The sequence below is a fragment of the Aricia agestis genome, chromosome 9 (assembly GCF_905147365.1).
Source record: "Aricia agestis chromosome 9, ilAriAges1.1, whole genome shotgun sequence".
NCBI classification, from domain to species: Eukaryota; Metazoa; Arthropoda; class Insecta; order Lepidoptera; family Lycaenidae; genus Aricia; species Aricia agestis.
In genome coordinates, this window is record NC_056414.1 from 3,162,111 (window position 1) to 3,178,588 (window position 16,478).

General features: G+C 36.4%; 1 protein-coding gene across 2 annotated transcripts in view; it reads right to left on the reverse strand.

The window, feature by feature from the left end:
* Positions 1 to 12,514, reverse strand: part of LOC121730229 (ras-related protein Rab-32) — a 41,276-nt gene extending 28,762 nt beyond the window's left edge. The window contains exon 1 of one of the 2 annotated variants that reach the window (XM_042119191.1): positions 12,495 to 12,514. In XM_042119191.1, coding sequence (XP_041975125.1) covers positions 12,495 to 12,497 — 3 coding nt within the window. In that variant the 5' untranslated portion in view covers positions 12,498 to 12,514. Of the gene's footprint in view, positions 1 to 6,828; positions 6,933 to 12,494 lie in introns of those variants that run through there. The other variant, XM_042119189.1, reaches the window with a different exon arrangement.
* Between the last annotated feature and the right edge of the window lie 3,964 nt (positions 12,515 to 16,478).

Below are 16,478 nucleotides of genomic sequence, written 5' to 3' on the forward strand. Positions count from 1 at the left end.
ACCCATTTATCAGGCCTGGATTTAATTATAGGCCTCTAATTAACGGCCTAGGGGCAGCAGCATCGTAGGGGTGCGGTTACGTCCAAGGTTGCGAGCGGACGAAGTAAAGTGGCCCACACTTAAAAAAATTGTAAATCCGGCACTGTCCTTGTGGCCTTGTGGGTAAACAACTAAATACTAAACATGGAGAGGCAGCGTCAAGGTAAAGCGAAAGTGTTTAAAAATATTTAATTTTGGACATTTTTACTTATCCTTTAAGCTTAAGTATAATATTTTCGCAATCATATTATAAGTAGTATTAAACTGACAACAAGCTTGCAAATTGCGGTTGTCACACACTTCTTAAAACCGCAGACAAATGATGATTAATGGAACTACTACCACAGAATATAATATATTAGTAGTACCAACTACTACGAGCAGGCATAAAATATTATCATAATATTAATTATAAATCGTCTACAGACGACGTAAGTACTTAGATGAACTGGCTAACTAACAATTAGAAATTTTAATGGCGGCTTTAGGACCGGGAAAAAGATTTGAAATAAAAAAGTGGATTTTAAATAATCTGTCTGTCTGTCTGTCTGTCTCTCCGTCCGTTATATGTCACAGCCACTTTTCTCCGAAACTACAAGAGCTACACTATTGTCTGTGAACTGCATTAAGATCTTGATACAAAACTGGAAAAATTGTTAAAAATTTCAGGGGTCCCCACCCATGAACAGTTTGCGAGAGAGACTCTTCTAAGTGCTAAAATGTGCCCCCCCCCCCCCCTCTTACTTTTAAAGTAGAGGCATGATAAGTCTAAAAAGAAAATTGGTTTGACCGAGATCTAGCAAACTGTAGTTTTTTTATCTCATAAATGGTAAACCTAAAATTTAACTTTCATTAAATCAACTGAAAGTTAAAAATAAATCAAAAACCTTTTAATTTCATAAAAATAAACATTATTGATGCTGCGGAACCCTTCATGGACGAATCCAACTTGCATTTGGCCGATTTTTTTGATTTCAATGTTGTTGTTTGTTTGAAATAAAAAGTGGATCTTAAGTACTTAAAATGCACTTTTTTATTTCAAATAATTTTCCCGGTCCTAAAGCCGCTATTAAATTTTCAAATCGTTAGACGCTATGCAGCCACATATTAATATTAGCCCTATGATGAAGTAGGTACTTACCTAAGAACAAGGTTTGTTAAAATTTTGAGAAAAACAAATTTTTCGTTACAAAATTTTAGTTATCCACCTCATCCACTGACGTCTTCATTTTACAATCTACTATTTTGGTAAACGCATTCCGGTTTTCGACATGTGTATTTTGGTAACGAATTCTATCGTGGTCGTATCGAAATAGTCAAGAAGGCCCACCGGCTATTAAAAACTAGCTACTTAATAACTTGCATTCAATATTTTTGGCAGTTTAGTTAGCGGGCCCCTAGAGTCTAGACGATCAATTTTATTGTGCAATATCACGTATTGTGCAATATTATTGACCGTCTAGGGTTGATATTGGACGCGCCCGCCTTTCAATCTTATTGTCAATACACAATAAAATTGATCGTCTAGGGGCCCACTTAGAAAGAATTATTGCTAAGTTACAATATGGGCCATGGCGCTTGCAAAGTCACATTTCAAACATTTTTATTTTTCAAGCCCCATAAGATCACCGGTGATCGCGACAACAATAGAATAACAATAGCATGGGTGTACCTATATAAGGCGGGGTCCTGGGGGTCCGGACCCCCCCCCCCCATTACTATCCATCTTACTTGTGAAAATAATTAAGTATTATTATACTGTGGAGCGTATTACTTTTTTCTAATAAATAAGAAATATATTCAACATTCCAATATTCAAATTTTAAAAAATACTTTTCATTTCTTAAAAGTCCAACTCGCACTTTGCCGTTTTTTTACGTTAGGCCTTAGGGAGGACCCTTACCAAAGCTATAATATATACGCCCGTGAACATTATAGTTTCCAAGAATCCACAATCGAAGGATTCAATTTGGCAATTTTGTATTAGATAAAAGAATGCAGATATTGAAAGAAGAATAGATATTGTCACGGAAAAATTCGCTGACGCCAGACGGTAAACGAATTTTGTACGAAGGAAGTTGAGACTTGAGAGTAAAAAAAGAAAAAAGTCTAGCCTATTAGGCTAGATGACTATTTTTTTAATAAGAAAAAAAAAATAGTCATCTAGCCTAATAGGCTAGATGACTATTTTTTTTTCTTATTGGTAATTGAAAGACACTTAAAAAAGAGAAACATCGCTGAAAGAATGACTTTGCTAGCTTAAAAATTCACCAAGATATGACAATTCAAACATCTCATAAAATAGACCTGCCCGAAACGCGCCATACAAAGTGCTACGAAAGACTGACGTCACTCTTTCGTAGTTTGTACGCATCGGGTGACAACTTTGTTCGACAGGTATATCAAATATTGCGTTTATGAAAGTGGTTTTATAACAAAAGTTGCTTTTAATTGCATAAGTTATCGATTGGTATACAAATATTTAGAAATTTAATTGAAAAAAAATCGAATTGATTATCTAACTTTGAAGGCGCATAACAAAAAAAAAAAAATGCTATCGAGCTGTAATTTTGGGAACATTTATTTTTCACCGTGATTTCTTTATTTTATTAACAAAAATCGCTGATCTTTGACCTTGTCATCATCCCTATTCTGTCTACTCTGGTTTAGGTAACATCAATTCACAGCAAATTTAAAGTTACATAAATGTTCTAAGTTATATTATCAGCTGTCCCTGTCATATTATATGATATGGGGAAATTGCATATAGGCTATAACAGTAGCCCTAGCATGGCCACGGTGAAAAATGAAACTCAGTGGAGATAAACTTGTAGTGACCTCAGTCACTTGTAGTTGTACTATCTTAGCAAAATTTATTTTATTTTGTCCAAATTAATAGTTCTTAAATTAACTTTTAAATAAGTTTTAGAAATAGGTTTTTACAAACTTTATCAAAATTTTATTATTCGCTGACATCGCCCCCTTCAAACTGAAGGTGTTCCGATATGTTACAGTGGCATAAAGTGGCATTATATTTGAATTTTTGTCGGTCGGGGTTAGCCGCGGTAAAGAGTGGAACGGTACCTTGGACCTTCAGTTTATCTCCACAATTTTTTTATACTTTCGCATTTCTTCTGAGGCCATGCTAGGGTCGCAGGGGTTCTCAAAGTGTGCGCCGCGGCGCCCGTGCGCCGTGGAAAGGCAATAGGGGCGCCGTGAGTCGATCCTCCATCATTATCCGAAACCACAAATATTATAAAATAAAATAATAATATTAATAATGATGAAAATGATATTATAATGTTGGTTTATTAGTTATAATTACTATTTACCTGCTTAACCTAACTACGAGTATAATCATTAAAGAAGTTAATGTTTATTTAAGTATCCTTTTCTAGTAGATAGGTATATTAGGGCGCCGTTACAAGCGACCGTTAATTGCGACGTGTAACTGCGCCGCAGGCTGAAAAAGATTGGGAACTGCTGGCCTATAAGATGATAGGGATAGCATGAGATTTACATGAATTGAAGCAGCGTAGAGTATTTCAACGTTAACTTACTACAGACAAAAGCCGACTTCGTTAATAGTCACGTAGACGATGCGTAGGCAATCAGTCGTTAGTCGTGAGTCGTGACTCGTGAGCAATAAAATGTTTTGCTAAGAAGTTCACTCAACTTAAAAAAATACGTAAATTGTAGCACAAGGAGACCGAATAGAATTTAGAAAAAAACCTTTATTTCCAAAAACTCACTTTTATGATTTATCCCATTTTTTATATCTTTAGGTATTTAAATAAGGGGGATTTTGCTTTTATGATCAGATTATAGGGTAAGGGCGCCAGTAGTCAGCCCCACACCAGTAGTCAGTCTTTTCCAGCTAAAAACCTATAGAAATAGCGTTCTATTGCAAATTAACCAATCAAGTTAATTTTAAAAAAAGCTTGGTCTTCTTATTGGTCACTTCAGAACGTCACAATGACGCTAAGTGGCTGCAAGAAATGGTAATCCCACCAAAAACATTTTCATGTAAAAATGTTGCCAAGATGAGAACATAATATATTATTATAGTTCGTCGTGTCAAAAAGTAGTGAGATCTCATGTAGAGCCAAGTTTCTAACCTTACATACTCAACCCTAAATCTAAAAACCTTAATTTTACCCTAAAGTGCGGCAAAATATTTGATAATAATATTATAATGTGTCAGCCGCACGAGGAGAATCTATAAACTCTACACATTAATCAAAATCGGTGGCCTGGCCATTTATCATTAGTTACTGTATATTAAGTTCAAAGCCCTGGCGAATAACAAAATGGCCAAGCCACCGATTTTGCTTAATGTGTAGAGTTTTTCTCACTACTTTTTGACACGACGAACTATAATATTATGTTCTCATCTTGGCAACATTTTTACATGAAAATGTTTTTGGTGGGATTTCATTTCTTTTTGTAAGCTGGTTTACGTTGTTTTTTCTTTTAGTTCATTTTTTAGGGTTCCGTACCCATAGGGTAGAAACGGGACCCTATTACTGAGACTTCGATGTCTGTCCGTCTGTCTGTCTCCAGGCTGTAACTTAAGAACGGTAATAGCTAGAGAGTTGAAATTTTCACAGATTATGTATATCTGTTGCCGTCGTAACAACAAATACTAAAAACAAAATGAAATTTATATTTAAGGGGGGCTCCCATACAACAAAAGTGATTTTTTGGCCTTTTTTGCTCTATATCAATAATGGCAACAGGTAGGTACTTGAATTTTTCTCAAAGTCCTTAGTTATATGTGTACTTTAATATTTAATAATACTATTAAAATAAAATAAAAAATTAAGGGGAACTCTCATACAAAAAACACAAATTAATCTCTCATACAAAAAAGTCTAATTTTGCTCTATAATGGTACGGATATAGGTTAAGTTGGGTTTGATAATCTTTATGTTGTTTCAGTACTAATATTATGTTACATACCAAATTTCAGCTTTCTAAGACTTCAGGAAGTACCCTAACAGTTTTGATGATCGGTGAGTCAGTGACCAAATTGTGGATTTTTGGACACCTATAAAATCTAAAGTATAATAGCTACGATATTCAAAATTTGCGCATTTAATAACTATACCCATGTCATTATATCTTAAAAATTTCAACTATCTGGCATTATTCAAACCAAAGTTACGAGGGTTCAAAAATACGACGAAACGTTTCGAGAAAAGGTAGGTAGTGCCCTTGCGCGCTTCGCTTGGCTCATCTTGGCGGGGGCACTCCCATGCCCCCAGATCTGATTCCAATTCGACGTTGTCACTAGTCGAGCCAAGATGCGGCTTGCGCCAAAATTTTCTTAGTGGGAAGTGCCCGACAAAAAGGTGAGTTATTGTGATTTCTTCTTAACTTTTGTGTCATATTTTATTAAAATATATTGTTATTACATTTTTTACGTCTAAATCAAATGAGATATAGAACAGTTTCTTTATAGTTATTTAAATAATGAGGTGGCTGACTACCGGGTATGCGTTTCTTGTACATTATCTAGTGTTCGGCCACCCCCGGCTGAGTACTGGTCATACATAATTCTATATAAAAACCAGTAGTCGGCCGCCTAACTAGACACGGTCGAATCACGGCTGAGTACTGGTGAGGTATACCCAGTGTTCAGCCATCAGTAACTTACGCTGCTTAATTATTCATTTATTATGAAGCACCTACCTACCAGGTAATTTCTTAGTTTTTTGGCATTGTCAGAGACCAGACATGCATTGTTTATTTGTTTCAGCTCCATAGGTTTCTTTCGAGGCCCATCTAAGGAGAGGCTGACTACTGGTAGCTATTTGGCCGAGAACTGGGTTGTGACGGCTGAGTACTGGGGAAATGTGCCTTATTTTGAAAAATACTTTATTTTCAATACTTTTTAAGAAAAATTATCTTATATGTTAATTTCTTAACAATATTTAATAAATGATTAAGTGAATGAGTACAAAAGGTTTTTGATTACTATTTTAAATAATTTTCTATCCACATTTAAACTTGCACTTTTCACTAAAAGGCTGACTACTGGTGCCCGTAACCTAGTTACGTTTACAATTTTTTAATAAATAAATACTTAATATCTTTATTGAAGCAAAACAGTTGTACATTAAGAGGATACACCAGGGGCGAGAGAAATTGAAAACAGGTATTTGAAAATGTATTGCTGTCTCACCAATCTTAAGTCTCCCACCGCAGAGCGCGATAGAGACAACACGACAAAAGTTCTAATAAAAAAGAACAGAAAATCTTCGATTCATTGTCCGCTGATTCCTTTTCCAAAAATTTACCGTTTAAAGTACTTTTTTTATTAAGAATTAATTAATTTTTTGCAAGGCTTGAGCTGTGTTCGTATGTTTTATTGTTTTTGTAAATTTTAGCCAGTTTTGCTTTCTGGGTGTTTGAACACAGAGGAAAATCTGGCCATTTTTTTGGGTTTTTGGACGTTCTTATCTTTTTAATAATAAAATTATGAAAAAAAAGAAAAGTTAGGGACATGCTAATAATAGCCATAGATATTCAGGAAAAAAATCATAACTCTACCGGCATTATCCAGGGAGGAAACAGGGGACAAAGTTTGTATGGAAAAACGGCGGTGTGGACTCCTCTTAAGAAGCCTCTGACCCCTGCAATAGTGTCAACGGTATTGAAGAGGCCAGCGTTCTCGCCCTTTGAAAATGTTTAAATTTAAAGAGATGTCATTGGCCTTACTATTGGTAACTATCTTTACGTACAAAAGTCTTTAGAAACTCTGTATAAACAACAACAAAAACTAACCTGATTTCGCTTTCCATTTCTCACCGGCATTTTGGTTAGAACTTATAACTCATAACTGAGTACACCTACACTCACTCTCGACTTCTCGAGTCGCGACGTACATAAGCGATTGACAGTACGCAATTAAAGCTATCAATGTTGTTTGCCCCTTGGTGATAAGCCAAGACGTCGGACACACTAGCGAGAGACGCGTTTTGAACCAAACGCGGCAAAAGAAGAATTTTAAGCCAAACGCAGCAAAAGTTTTAAACCAGACTCAAAAATAAGTGCGCCGTTTTGAACCAAACGAAGCAAAATGTTTGGAACCCGCATAATAAGTAGGAGGGGATTATGTTCTCAAGCACTTTTATTTATTACATAATTTAATAATATGATTGTATACAGGAAGAAGTTCAGAATTGTATAAATATTTATAGAGGAAAATGTGAATTTAGTTGTTTGTAATCTGCTTCAAGTATTTTTTAAATATGAGCCAGGGTATATAAGAATCTTGTATTTTGTTCAAATTCTCACACTACTTGCCTAGGCGTGTTGGTAACTTTTAGACAGAAAATAGTTAGACGACCTCTGTGGCTCAGTGGTGAGCGCGTTGGTAGCTCAAGCCGGGGATCGCGGGTTCGAATCCCGCCGACGGAACAAAAAGTTTTCAATGTTGCCAGGTCTGGATGCGTATTAAATATGTGTATGATATAATAAAAATCTTTAATATATGTATAGTATAAAAGTATTAAATATATTTCCGTTGTCTGGTACCTGTAACACAAGTCCTTTAGGTACTTAGTACGGGGCCAGACTGACGTGGTGTGAAGCGTCCATAGAAAAACAAATGTTTTATTTCTGAGTAAATTTGAATCAAATTTTTTCAGAATGTCTACCTGATGCCTACCGCCAGTTCGGGAACTACCCCGGCGAGAAGAACCGGCGTAAGAAACTCGCAATACATTTTTAATCGTTGCACTTGCGACAAGTTAAAATACAAGTGCGATTAATTTTCATTTCATTCATGGATTAACGATTGATGGAAGATGGATTTTCTCGTAGGTTATCTTTAAACGCTTAACCATTATTAACTGGCTTCCAAAAAAGAGGAGGTTCTATATCCAGCTGAAGATTTTTTTGTATGCACATTAATTGTAATCTTATACGCCAATCTCAGTGCCCACCACTAGGTACTAATTTATTATGTATCGATCGCTGTGTCAATGATCCTAGGTTTATCAACTTTATTGCGAAAAAAAAAACTAACCGGATCCAGACTAAATAATGCATTTCCTATATCTAAGTCTACAAAAATGGCGCTGCCTTGGGAATGTTTTGGCATTATTGAAAAGTTATTCCATTTTTTCCATTTAATTCGTCGTATGCTACGCAAGGATAACCAAGGTTTTGTAAAGACTACGTTGTCCGTCCGTCTGCCTATCTGTCTGTCTTCACTCTTCAGGCTGTATCTCAAGAACCACTATAGCTAGACTTCTGAAATTTTCACTTTCTGTTGTCAGTTGTCACTATAACAAAAAAAATACTAATAAAAACAAAATAAAATGGGGACTCCCACACAACAAAAGTGTGGGGGGGGGGGGGCAGAAGCGGGCAAGGCAAACAAAAGGGAAACCTCGCCCAGGGCGCTGGTAGTGCTAAAACCGGCCCTGGATTTAAGAAAATCCTAGACTGTGAATTCGTGATTTTTAACAAAATATGAGCGAGCGAACTGGGATTGACTGCCTCCCCTCTCACCCCGCAACTCTCCGCTCCATGTTTAGGTATGAAACTCGTGAGCATTAGCGACCGATCGCTCTTGTAGGGGGGGCAGCTGCCCCCTGCCCGTACCTCGCTACGCCCATGGAGGGTTCCCATACAAAAAAACACAATTTTTGGCCTATTTTTGCTCTATAACGGTTCATACGGCATACCCTTCCCACCCTACCCTCTCTCTTCCGAAGAAATTATATCAGATTGTCTGAACAAAACAGTTGTTTTTGGTTAATACTGAGCTATGTTAAAATATGACCTCCTGTCCCCACTCTATGCACGAAGGTGACATACCGTTTATCACACTAAGCAAACATTATTGCAGGTAGATATGCAGATTTTCGCACTTACCTACCATTTGTCATGTTATCTCATTCATTTATTGCCGAGAGCATGAGAGAGATAACTATAGGTCCACATATAAGGCAATACCCACAACATTCCTGGGGACTAAAACAATAGATTCTTAAAATAAGTTAGAACTACAAAGAGACCTCTTTTGCAGCTCTTAAAATCTATCAGTTCCGTTTTAGTAGATAATATAGTACCTAAGTACCTACCTATAATACTAAGTTTACTGTGCTTACATGCGTTGTACCTGTACATGGGCGTACCCAGGTTCTGGGCCAGGGGGGGGCAAATTACCCAGGTTCTGGTGCCAGGTGGGGGCAAATCACGCAGGTTCTGGGCCAGGGGGGGGGAGGCAAATCAGATTTTTCATAAGCTAGGTGTTTTTTATAAAGAATAAAAAATTAATAATTTTTAGTTGTAAAAATATTGTATTGCAAACAAATGGCAAAAATTCGTTCTTAATTTTTATTTTTATAGATAAAAGTACTAGATAATATACTTAGTAGGGACGTCAACATGATCCAGGGGGGGGGGGGGGGGGCAGCTGCCCCCCCCTGCTCCCCCTTCGGTACGCCCATGTACCTGTAGGTAGTTTGTAGGTACAGAAAAAAAATTAAAGGTTTTTACGACTGTTTGAAATAGTATAAAGCGAATTGTATTTTAATCTCAGGCATCTGTATCCATTGTGGATGGTTTATACTTTAGGTATACGGTATTAATATTATCTGAGCAAAGTAAGTTCAAAATTCGAACACTGTAGTGCCATAGGGACGTGATTTTTTAGGGTTCCGTACCCAAAGGGTAAAAACGGGACCCTATTACTGAGACTTCGATGTCTGTCCGTCTGTCCGTCTGTCTCCAGGCATGGGCGTAGCCAGCCTTGGGCTCAGGGTGGGGCAGCAGTCAACCTATCCCCCTCCCCTACCCCGGGTAATTTTTTTGGAACTTGATAAACAATTACACACAAGATAGATATTAAAGTTTTATTTATGAATAGTCAGTGTTATGAATTACGCGTTTTAATAAAATGTAGTATTTAGTTTATTCAATCTTTATAAAAGCCATCATGCCGATGTTTTTAATTAGGCACCTTATAGGCCCCAGTGTGGCTACGCCCATCCAACATCCATCTCCAGGCTGTAACTCAAGAACGGTAATAGCTAGAGAGTTGAAATTTTTACCGATTATGAAGCTATTTCTGTTGCCGCTTTAACAACAAATACTGAAAACAAAATAAATTAAATATTTAAGGGGAGCTCCCATACAAGAAACGTGATTTTTCAAACATTTTTTGCTCGGTAGGTATCAATGATGACAAGATAGGCTCTTGAAATTTTCACAAAAGCCTTAATTAAGTATATGTGTACTTTAATATTTTTTAATAATATTTAAATTAAATAGAAATTTAAGAGGGGCTCCCATACATAAAACACAATTTTTGGCCTATTTTTGCTACTCAAACTCAAACTTTTTTATTCAGAATAAATTTTTGCAAATATTCTCTGAACGTCTACATGATGCCTACCACCGGTTCGGGAACTAACCCGGCGAGAAGAACCGGCGTAAGAAACTCGCACGGGGCCCACTTTTTTACCAAAAAAAGTGAGAAAAAATTAATCTTTTAAAATAAGGTTTACAATGTTGTAACTTAAAATTAAATATACAATATATCAACATACATACATAATTGTAAGTCATGAAATATTATGTAGAAATAGCCTTGCAAGCAGCCATCCTATTCCCAAGATGTGCCATCGTTTATGAAATCATTGACTTTGGCACACAAACGCTCTTTGACTACTTTTTTAAATTTATTAATGGAAAGATTTTGAACGTTTTCTGGGATTTTATTGTAAATGCGTATACATTGACCTTTAAAAGATTTACTAACTTTACTAAGTCTGATCACCGGTATTTCTAGTTTATACTTATTTCTAGTGTTTCTTCCGTGACTGTCACTTTTGGTTGTAAATTTACTAAGATTCTTTCTAACATATAAGTAATACATTATCCAAAATGTATTGAGAAGCAACAGTTAGAATACCAATTTCTTTAAACTTTTCTCTCAGAGATTCAAAAGCTGACATTTTATAAATGGAACGTATAGCTCGCTTCTGCAGCACAAAAATCGTATTAATGTCGGCAGCGTTTCCCCATAAGAGGATGCCATACGACATTCTACTATGAAAATAACTGAAATATACTAGTCTTGCTGTGTCTTCGTCAGAAATTTCCCGTATTTTTCTGACTGCGTATGCTGCAGAACTTAGCCTATCTGCAAGATTGGCAATATGAGGACCCCACTGTAATTTACTGTCTAGTGTAATGCTTAAGAATACAGTGGTGTCCACCAAATCCATCTTCTCATCATTTAATAGTATATTGGTTTTAACTTGCCTAACGTTCGGCAAAGTAAATTTTAAACATTTAGTTTTCTTAGAATTTAGAAGTAAGTTATTAACGTTAAACCAATGTACTATTTTTGAGAGAGCACTATTTAGCTCGTCGTAATTTGACTGTTGTCGCTTCACTTTAAAAATAAGTGAAGTGTCATCAGCAAAAAGTACTATCTCATTATCCTTAACAAGATAAGGTAAGTCATTTATGTAGATGAGAAAAAGAAATGGACCTAAAATGGATCCCTGTGGGACGCCTAATTCTATTTTGGTCCCATTGGACCTTTTACTATTAATGTCAACCCTTTGAGTTCTATTTTTGAGGTAAGATGTCAAAAGGTTGAGTGTTGAGTCCCTAATGCCATAGTGGTGCAATTTCCTGATCAATGTGCTACATTGATCAGGAAATTGTTGCTCAACACAGTCAAAAGCCTTGGAGAGGTCGCAAAAAACCCCTAGGGCATGCCGCGAGTCCTCCCATGCTTCAAATATACTATAAAGAAGACCTACACCATCCACGTTGTGGATCGACCCTTAGTAAAACCATATTGATTATGGTGTAATAAATTATTTAAGTTAAAATGTAATAGTAACTGATTTAAAATTATTTTTTCAAATATTTTACTTAGTCGGTAGAATCGATATAGGCCTATAATTTGTGGGATCAGATTTAAGTCCCGCTTTAAATAAAGGTACAACCTTACTGTGCTTCATCAAGTCAGGAAAAACACCACTCTTTATGCAGTCATTAAAAATCATTGATAGATGATTAGCTATGATGTCAATTACGGAAACCTCCGTGCGCGAGTCCGACTCGCACTTGGCCGATTATTTAGTGTTGCCCAAGCACATACGACATTCTCGCAAGTCGCAACATAGGTACTGTGAACTGTCAGTCTAGTCCAGTGGATTGGATAGCTCAACACGTCAGGGACCATCCTTGTGCGGGTTTCCTCACGATGTTTTCCTTCGTTCGAGCATTCGTATTATTTAAGTACTTACTTGAAATATGAAATGTATCATTGGTACAAGCCCCCACCCGGGATCGAACCTGCACCCTCTGGAGTGCGAACCAAAGGTTTAGTCGGCTCTGTTTTACCTTGGTCTAACATGAAGAGAAAACAACATTAAACCCGATTTTTTAAATTGAAATAAATAAAGGTAACTCACCATTCTGGCACAATGCACAGTTATAGTATTTTTATCACTTCACAAAAAAATGCAGCTCACTGAACCGCAAGCCACCGCGCACGAATGTGCGCGACTGATATCACTACTGATAACAGATATTTGATGTGGTGTCGTTGATATGATGTCTACAAACAGTCGTTCCAATCAGTTTTGTTCTAACTATAAACATCAATTTACGTTTAAATTGTCGTCCATACCGCATTGTTTACGTTTAAGATCAAGATGAATGGCAACGAAGTGCCTAAGCAACGTCATAACTCGTATACAGCTATTTTTGGTATAGAGCAGCTTTCTTTAATCTTGTGAACGTAAACATGATAACATAATAATATTATTATTATTAAAGCATTATCAGAGAAATTGATTAAGTATTTATTATTTGGTTGGATTCATGGGCTTACCCAGGATTTCAGCTAGGGGGGGCTGCTCATACCTGTTTCGAGAATATGGTTATTGTGGTAGATACGTTGAAATAAAAAATCATGAGAATTTATTTTATTAATACCTAAGTATAACTACTTATCTGAAAAATATTTTATTTTCAACACTTCATTTTGCGCAGAGGTAGGTAACACGTTTTTAATTCCCACTTGCCAGGAAAATTGACGCTTATTTTAACTAATATAATATTATTATATAATACTACAAGTATATTATCTAGTACTTTCATCTATAAAAATTAAAAAAAAACGATTTTTGCCATTTGTTTGCAATACAATATTTTTACAACTAAAAATTATTAATTTTTTATTCTTTATAAACACCTAGCTTATAAAAAATCTAATTTGCCCGTGTTTCGCCGAGTGAGTGAGTTTACCGGAGGCCCAATCCCAACCCCAATCCCTTCGCTACCCTCCCCTCTTCCCTTCCCATCCCTACCCTCTCCTATTACCCTATTCCCTCTTAAAAGGCAGGCAACGCACTTGCAGCTCTTCTGATGCTGCGAGTGTCCATGGGCGACGGAAGTTGCTTTCCATCAGGTGACCCGTTTGCTCGTTTGCCCCCTTAGTTCATAAAAAAAATAAAATAGTTTAACTACACCTGCAGTCGTTGCTGTCACTTGCATTTAAATATTTGGCTCCCTACGAAACGGCAAAGTTTTGAAATTGGCCGAGCACCAAGGAGTCAACATTGTGCTTGTGAAACTCACTTTATTCATATCAATGCAGAATACCATAATATGTGTATATTTGCATTCTTATCAGCGCTGTTTTCGCAAACAAGATGAAACATCTATTGTTAGTTGTCACTGTTTGTGTGCTGTAGGTCGGGAGAGATAATGAAAACATTCTTAGGATTATGTTGGAGACATCTTTGAGATTATCCGTTCAAATGTACTACATATTATAATATAAATACAGAATGGAATCATAAATTATTTAGTTGATTTATTGTCGTGTTAAGCATTTTGTTTTTAAAATAAATCTCTAGTGTCATAATTTTATGCTAGATGGCGCTTTCTGTCGTCGAAGAAACGAATTAAAAACTAAATTAAAATTTTACTTTTTTAATATCATAACAACGTTTACATAAGCAAAACCAATTTGTACATAACTAGGAATTGTAAAAAAATATTACATTATTTTTTTAATATGACACCATATTCTAATCACACCAACGAATACCCTGAAAATTTTGAAATAAAAAGATTTCATGATATTTAGAAACTTATTATAAAGTATAAACCATGTCCGAATTATAAAAAATAACATAATGCTCTTTCTTATACCCATTCATATTTTTTTTTCATATTATGTGTAATAGCAAGATCCTATATTATGTTGTGTAATTTGTGTTGTTAAATAAAAAATTTGCAAAAAATTACATCTTCGTGGAGATGTTTGATTTCGAATGAAGCAAAACTACTGGACCGTTTCAATATTTTTTATTCCCTATTTGCTGTTCTTCTCATTATAGTTTATCACAAGAGAAAATGTTTTGAATTTTAAATGCCCAACGAAGTGTGCACGGTACATAAAACTCATAACGACACTAAAATTTTAATTATAAACACTAGGAAATGCAAAAATATCTAAACGCTAAGCACACGCAAGTACAAAAGCAAATTTTACTTTTGTACACAAAATAAACAAATCTTTTAAAGATTTGTTGTATATGGAATAAAGAATTGGACATTTCTAGAACAGTCATTATTCAATTTTTCCACCCGCTCATGGATAGTATAAACCTATAAGGAGTAAAACTCATACTTTTTTATACTTAATCTCTAATAGACACTATAGCAATTATGTATTATGAGCAGTGCCGTAAATAGGGCGGTGCCACCGGTGCCCAGGCACAGGGCGTATACACTGGGGGGGGGGCGCAAGAATGGCCAGACCAGGCAGACTCTTATTCTGTCGAATTGCTCCCGATAAGTACTTCCCGCTGCGCCCCAGAGATGTTTTTCAATGTAGTAAAAAAAATCTACAGCCGAACATATAACCTCCTTTTTGGAAGCCAGTTGAAATACAAGGGTGCAGTTATAAGCTCGCACAGGGCGCAAAAAAAGCTATTTACGGCACTGATTAAGAGTATTTGAACTAAATACCTGAATAATAGTAAACAATTTCACAATAAATTGAGTCACTTACTAATATGTATTACTTTAATTTGTTCCTGGGTCATTAACTCATTAATTAATATTGAATTAATTATCATTTGTCTTTCAACACTACATAATTGCCTCACTCAAGTACATTCCTATGCATTTAAAACTAAGAACCTAAAAGTAATTTTTGGTTTCTTTTCAAGTGTAACGGCCTGTTCACATCTCCACGTCACAACGTGGAATAGTGCGGTAACGTGGCACGTTACGTTGTCGTGGCACGTTACGTTGTCGCGACCCGCGACGTGCAAATTTACGTCAACGTAACGTGAAAATACACGTCACGACGGCGCAACGTTGCACGTCACCGTGCCTTGTAAAATTCTACCTATTGTGCATTAACTAGGGTATGTTATTCGAATAGAAAAAGTGTACTGTACGGCAACGTCACCGTAAAACTGCACGTCACGTCGGCCGACGTGGCTCGATCCATTGCGCTTGCTCAGTTATTATATGCAGAATAATGAATAAGTAGAATTTTACAAGGCACGGCGACGTGCAACGTTGCGTCGTCGTGACGTGCATTTTCACGTTGCGAGAACGTAACGTGCCACGTTACCGCGCCGTTCCACGTTGATAACGTCGTGACGTGGAGATGTGGACAGGCCCTAAGATCCTAAAACAGTTATTAAGTTTAGATCACGTAATGCACGTAAATAATTTTGGATACGTTTTTGAAATCTTCTAAATATATTTAGTTGATGAAACAAGTAAGTATATTATTATTAAAATGTGATGTATCTCCAGGAAACTTATAGAAACTTACAAATACGATTACAAGCTCACAAGTCCCAAAGATAAACGGTCTTACCTCAAAAAACTAAACATCTAATGAACAGTTGTTTTAAGACCATTTTGTACTGAAATTTTCTCTAATTAACTGTTCAACAGCCTGCCTAGTATACGCTAACGAGATATCTCACTCTACATCTTTTGTAGTAAGACCGAATATTTTTTAAGTCTTTGTTTAAAAGTATTTGATATCAGCGTTTTGTCTGAAGAATGGATACATAAAGACCGTCTTATTTACTTAGAAACAGTCCACACGGCGTCAGCGTTGCATCGACGCAGCGCTGCCGTTGCGTTATTTTACATACTAATAACAAAGGTGTTCACACGGCGCGCTGCGTCATGCACGTACATGACGGACAGCAGCCCCGAGACGAAGCGGGAGGGGGTGTTTACGTCAAGACTGCTTAGTAATAACGCTGCAATGACGCAACGCCCGTGTGGCCGGCTATACGTCAAACGGCAGCGCTGCGTTGGCAACATTTATAGGCATAGTCAATTTTAAGACAGCACAGTCATCGTCAACTTAACATAGCTTGATACAATGATATTCTATGTTACTAAGT